This window comes from Montipora foliosa, chromosome 11 (assembly GCF_036669935.1).
Source record: "Montipora foliosa isolate CH-2021 chromosome 11, ASM3666993v2, whole genome shotgun sequence".
Classification (NCBI taxonomy): domain Eukaryota; kingdom Metazoa; phylum Cnidaria; class Anthozoa; order Scleractinia; family Acroporidae; genus Montipora; species Montipora foliosa.
Window position 1 is genome coordinate 5596488 of NC_090879.1, and position 5000 is coordinate 5601487.

Sequence of the window (5000 nt, forward strand, 5' to 3'; positions counted from 1 at the left end):
GTTGTCTAGACTCCTATAGACAACGGCAAATTAGTCAATAAGATTGCAAAATTACAAGTAATTGTGGCAAAAAAACAAATTAACTAATAGTTGCATTTAGGACGCAAACATTGGCTTCGTTGCCCCTTGGTCTTAGGAAAAGCTACACTTCTCAGAACTAAAATTTGCGTACAGTAAATAGTCTGTTTGGGAAAGATTAATTAATTAAGCGCACATATGCACTTGCTTTTCAATTTTTAACAAAGTTGCCATCGGCCGCGGCCCAGAAGTTAGATTCCAGGTTCCTAGCCTTCAGTTCCAGAGCATGCAGCATTTAAGCACAAGTGGGCTTCAAATACTCTTATTTGCACTGTGGCACTACAAAAATGACACTGAATATATAACAACGTCCATGCTAAACCTGCACATTGAGGAATATTATGGTATTTTTAGAAAAGACCTGTTATTTATAGCCAATCAAAATCAAGATCACATGCCAAACATGTGCACATCGCGAGCCTAAGATTATCTTCGGTTCAGGGCGTTCCATCATCAGTACTCTGGAACTGACAGGCCCCAGTAAATAAAATGGCCGATCAGATACGGTGGCTTGATGGGCAGGCAAAGGTCTCCGGAAACGTGGAGAAAATTTGTCCTAAAAGACATATCAGACAAAATCAATGGAAGAGAGAGTGGAACGAACTGTACCTCACCGATAGGTCTACAAACTGCTACGACTACATCTCTGATTATGAGTGTATTTTCAGGCATCCTGTCAAAACGTCAGACTACTTTAATGGGGAACTATGGGACGATCTACAAGCAGCCAAACAGAAAGGAACATCCATATCCATCACCAATCTTGCCCACTTCACGAATAAACCATTGGCTAAGGAGATTATAAAGTCTGGAGGCTTCACAGGAGGAATGAAGAAAATTCATGACGATGCAAACGGGCACGGTGACCTTGAAGCGAAGTTCTCTTGGTGGAGCCCTATCTTTGGCGAGGATGACATAAAACTTGTAAGGGACACTCTCGCTATAGCTATACAACCTTTCCTTGCTGGACTCGGTGATCAGTGCGACAATGAAGAGGATGAGGCAGTTAGCGATCACGAGGATGAAATGGACAGTGATCAAGACATTGAGGAAGGTAGCAATGAAATTGATGAGGAAGGCGGTGATCAAGACAATGAGGAAGGGAGCGATGAAATTGATGAGGAAGGCGGCGATCAAAACGATGATGAGGAAGGCAGCGAACAGAGCGATGATCAAGACGATTATCGAGATTACTTAATAACACAAATACAAAAACAGTTCGCCACCTCTAATGCCTTCAAGCCAAATGAAGAACTTTATGGAGGATGGTACTTTCAGTATGACATAACCGAGTTATGTGAATACTACCGCATCCACTTCGACTGTGAGCTGCAGTTCAAAATACTCGGCACTTTCAGCTACAAGAAAGAGGTTATGCATGCAGTTCTTATTTGCAGCGAAGAAAACGGCAATGGTCTCTTTCATGAGTACAAACCTGTATTAACACCGGAGGAAGATAAAAACAAGGACGCAGTTGTAACACGAGATAATTATGGAGGCTGGGAATGGAAACCTGAAGCAACAGGAACTGAGATCAAGCGACTTCCCGGTGAATGCATTCCTTATCCCAAGTACCGCAGATGGGAACATATGGCATTCGCATTTCATATACCTGACGAGTGGGGGAACAACGCTTTCATGACTGTTCCCGACCTACGTCGTAATTTACACAATCTACCGTCCTAGAGAACTTAAAATAAAAACTGAAAGGAGACACTGTGTCTATTAACTGCTTCTGTTAAACCTGGTTAATGTTACCTTAAGTTTCCAGCTTGTTTTTAATTATAGACTCTTGTAAAATAGCCAACGTTTGCAGTTGTAGCCTTTGTATTATTAACCAGAACTTTTTGTTCAGTAATACATGGTTCATGGTTCATTTATTTCACACTATTTACATAAAATTAACATAGAAAGAAAAGTATAGTCACAACGGATGATTACAAGATGAAATAATTACAGTACGGGTTATAAAATGTGTGTGATGGTCAAAGTAGCGAAGGCTTTCTAGTTGACCACCACCTACTTTTAAGTAAACGAAGAAATGACACTGAGCTTTGCTGCAATATAGTAGAAAATGTTTGTAGAGCCTAGGACTGATGTACAGAATAAAATTACATGTACATAAATTCGGCATGTTAGAGATATACTGAAGCAAGCGAGTAATCTAAACTGGACAAGCTTAGCAAAAAAAAAAAAAAGAATATACAAACAAACAACCAACACGACAGCAACAACAACAAACAAAAACAAAAAGAAAAGAACAACACATCATCGGCAGCAACAACAAAGATAAGCAGACAATTATTATTATTATTTTTAACTCTATTATTATTATTATTATTAGATAGTTACGTACTATATACATTTAATCCTTAAACAGAACATATATTATTTGATTGAGAAGAGATCAGGTGGGCCTTATAGAGTTTCTTAAAGTTGCTAAATGTTTTTCCTTTTTTCAGTGCCAAGGGGTACAGTTTCCCACATGACAGAAGCAGAGTACTTAAAAGTAAATTTGCCTATGTTAGTTCTAATTTGTGGTGGGTAGAAATTAAGCTTAGAGAAATTTCTGGTGTTATAGGAGTGGACAGTTGTTGTAGGTGTTAAAAAGTGATAGAAGATTGCTGGAACAGTTGATGGATTGTTGTATAATTTAAATGCCAATGAGCAGATTTTGAAATTAAGAACACTTTCAAATTTTAAAACTTCAAGGGTTTGTTAATATGGGAAAGAGGGCTTCTGTTTGTTTGCAAAATAATACTGCGGATGTATTTATTTTGTTTAGTACAGATCTTATTTAAACTAGTCTGATAAGTGCTGCCCCAACATATTGCACCGTAATTAAGGTAAGGGTAAAGAAGTGCATAATACAGTTGTCTTAACATCATTCTTGGTAATTCCGTAGTTGGTAGAGGATTCCAAGGTTTTTAGTCAGTTTGCCTTGTAGATGTGCTATTTGAGTTTTTCATCTCAAATGCTCATCTAAATAAATGCCTAAATATTTGATACTAGTTTTTGCATTCAATATTTAAAATATTGATATTGTGTATAGTTGGCTTCTGTGGAGATGTTATCATCATAAAGTTTGTTTTCCTCATGTTGATATACAACTTATTGAGATTGCAATAGTTCATTACTTTCTGAAGTTCTGAGTTCATAACTGCCTCAAGATCTTTGGATGTCTTAGTAGTATAGAAGATATTACCATCGTCAGCAAAATTCGAAAGGTAAGCATGTCTGAGGAATTAGCAAGATCATTTATGTAAAAAAGAAATAATAGTGGTCCAAGGTTTGATCCCCGAGGAACTCCACAAACAATCTGGAGAAAATTAGATTCAACATTACCTAGGTTCACATATTGAGTTCTGTTAGTAAGGTAACTTGTGAACCAATCAAGAGTTTTTCCACGTACTCCATATTTATGTAATTTCCTTAGTAGTATCTCATGGTTGACAGTATCAAAGGCTTTGGAGAAATCTAGAAAGACCCCGCATGTAATGAGATTGTTGTCACTTGAGGTTTTAAGAATGTCAGTTATTTCTAGAATAGCAAGCTCAGTAGAATGGTCTTTTCTAAACCCAAACTGGTATTTGAACAAGGTATTGTATTTATCTATAAATGAGATAAGCTGATCATTGACAATTTTTTATAGGATTTTACTAAATGGTGTTAAAAATGTTATGGGTCTATAATTTGCAGGATCTGTTGCATCCCCAGATTTGAATATTGGAGTTACTGTTGACTCTTTAAGTGTATTATGCACAATACCTTGTATGATTTGACTGACTGTAAATATACGAGGAAGGTTTAGATAATTTTCAGTGAAGCCTTTCTTTCACTTTGATTTGAGAATAGCTGAGCCACAAATTCTTCAGTGACAGCTGATAAGTAAAAACTATTTGTGGGGCTATTTTACGTATGTATTTAGAGGGGTCATCGTAGGTAGGATTAATTGCACTAGCAAGGGTTGGGCCAATTGTAGTGAAGTACTGATTAAGTTGGTTAGCAATATCGAGTTCACTAGTATATAGACCTTACTATTTCTTATGATCGTAAAAGAGTAGTTTGATTGAACTTTAGCGTTTCTTTTAATGAGTGTACTAATTAGCTTCCATGTTTTTTTCAGGTTTTCTTTTTACAGCTGAAAATATTGGTTATAATATTTATCTTTGGCTTTATGCGATTTTTTTCTGAGCAATTTTAAGCTTAGCCTGCGTAGCAAGCGTTCCTTTTCGACAAAAAGAGCTTCGAAACGTTTTTTCCGCAAACTGGCCGCGCGGAAGTTGGGGCAAGAGACTGAGGGAACGCTTGCAAGAAGACCCCCTATTTTTGAAAAACGCCTACCTTTTTATGCTTGACTTGACACACGCTGATTGACGTCTTGTTAACAAATTAGCTAATAAAAGATAACCATGTTAACACATGTTGGCTTCCGACAAAACGAACCGAGGCACCGAGGAAACACCGAGTGATCAACGCAGAATTTGCCAGTGTGATTTTAAATGTTAAATTTGTAACGGCAGCTTCCAAGCCGGGTACGACTGGTTATGTTTCTTCTGAGAATTTGCTTAAACCATCGAAAAGAAACTTACAGGCAAATTCTAGCTGATATTTGCAGAACGGTTGGAATAGAAGTTATCGAAAACAACAGCCAATTTTCAGAACTTGTAAGCAATCCGTGCGCTCGTAAAATACGAAATTTAGAAACATATAAACTCGTACAGAGTTCGATGGGTAGTAAGTAAGGCCGTTAAATGCAAATCTCCAGCAAAGCTGACCATGAAACCATTCAAATAGGTTTAAGTTTAAAACTAACGACGATTTCAGTGCGACTTGCTGGGTATTTTGTTGGTGCAGAGTGGTTGACGAAATGGATCGTACTAAATCTCCTGGAAATTACAGGCAAACCTCCTCGCTAGTTT

At 37.4% G+C, this 5000-nt stretch overlaps 2 protein-coding genes across 3 annotated transcripts in view; one reads left to right on the top strand and one right to left on the bottom strand.

The window, feature by feature from the left end:
- Positions 1-5000, bottom strand: part of LOC137977843 (centrosomal protein of 104 kDa-like) — a 35552-nt gene that overhangs the window by 24307 nt on the left and 6245 nt on the right. The window lies entirely within an intron of this gene.
- On the top strand, positions 537-2260 carry LOC137975073 (uncharacterized). Of its 2 annotated transcripts, XM_068822121.1 has the most exons (2): positions 537-1132; positions 1181-2260. In XM_068822121.1, the coding sequence occupies exons 1-2, from the start codon at positions 568-570 to the stop codon at positions 1762-1764; spliced, it is 1149 nt and encodes a 382-aa protein (XP_068678222.1). In that variant the 5' UTR covers positions 537-567; the 3' UTR covers positions 1765-2260. The 2 variants fall into 2 exon arrangements, with proteins under 2 accessions (XP_068678222.1, XP_068678221.1); XM_068822120.1 differs by having other exon boundaries at positions 537-2256.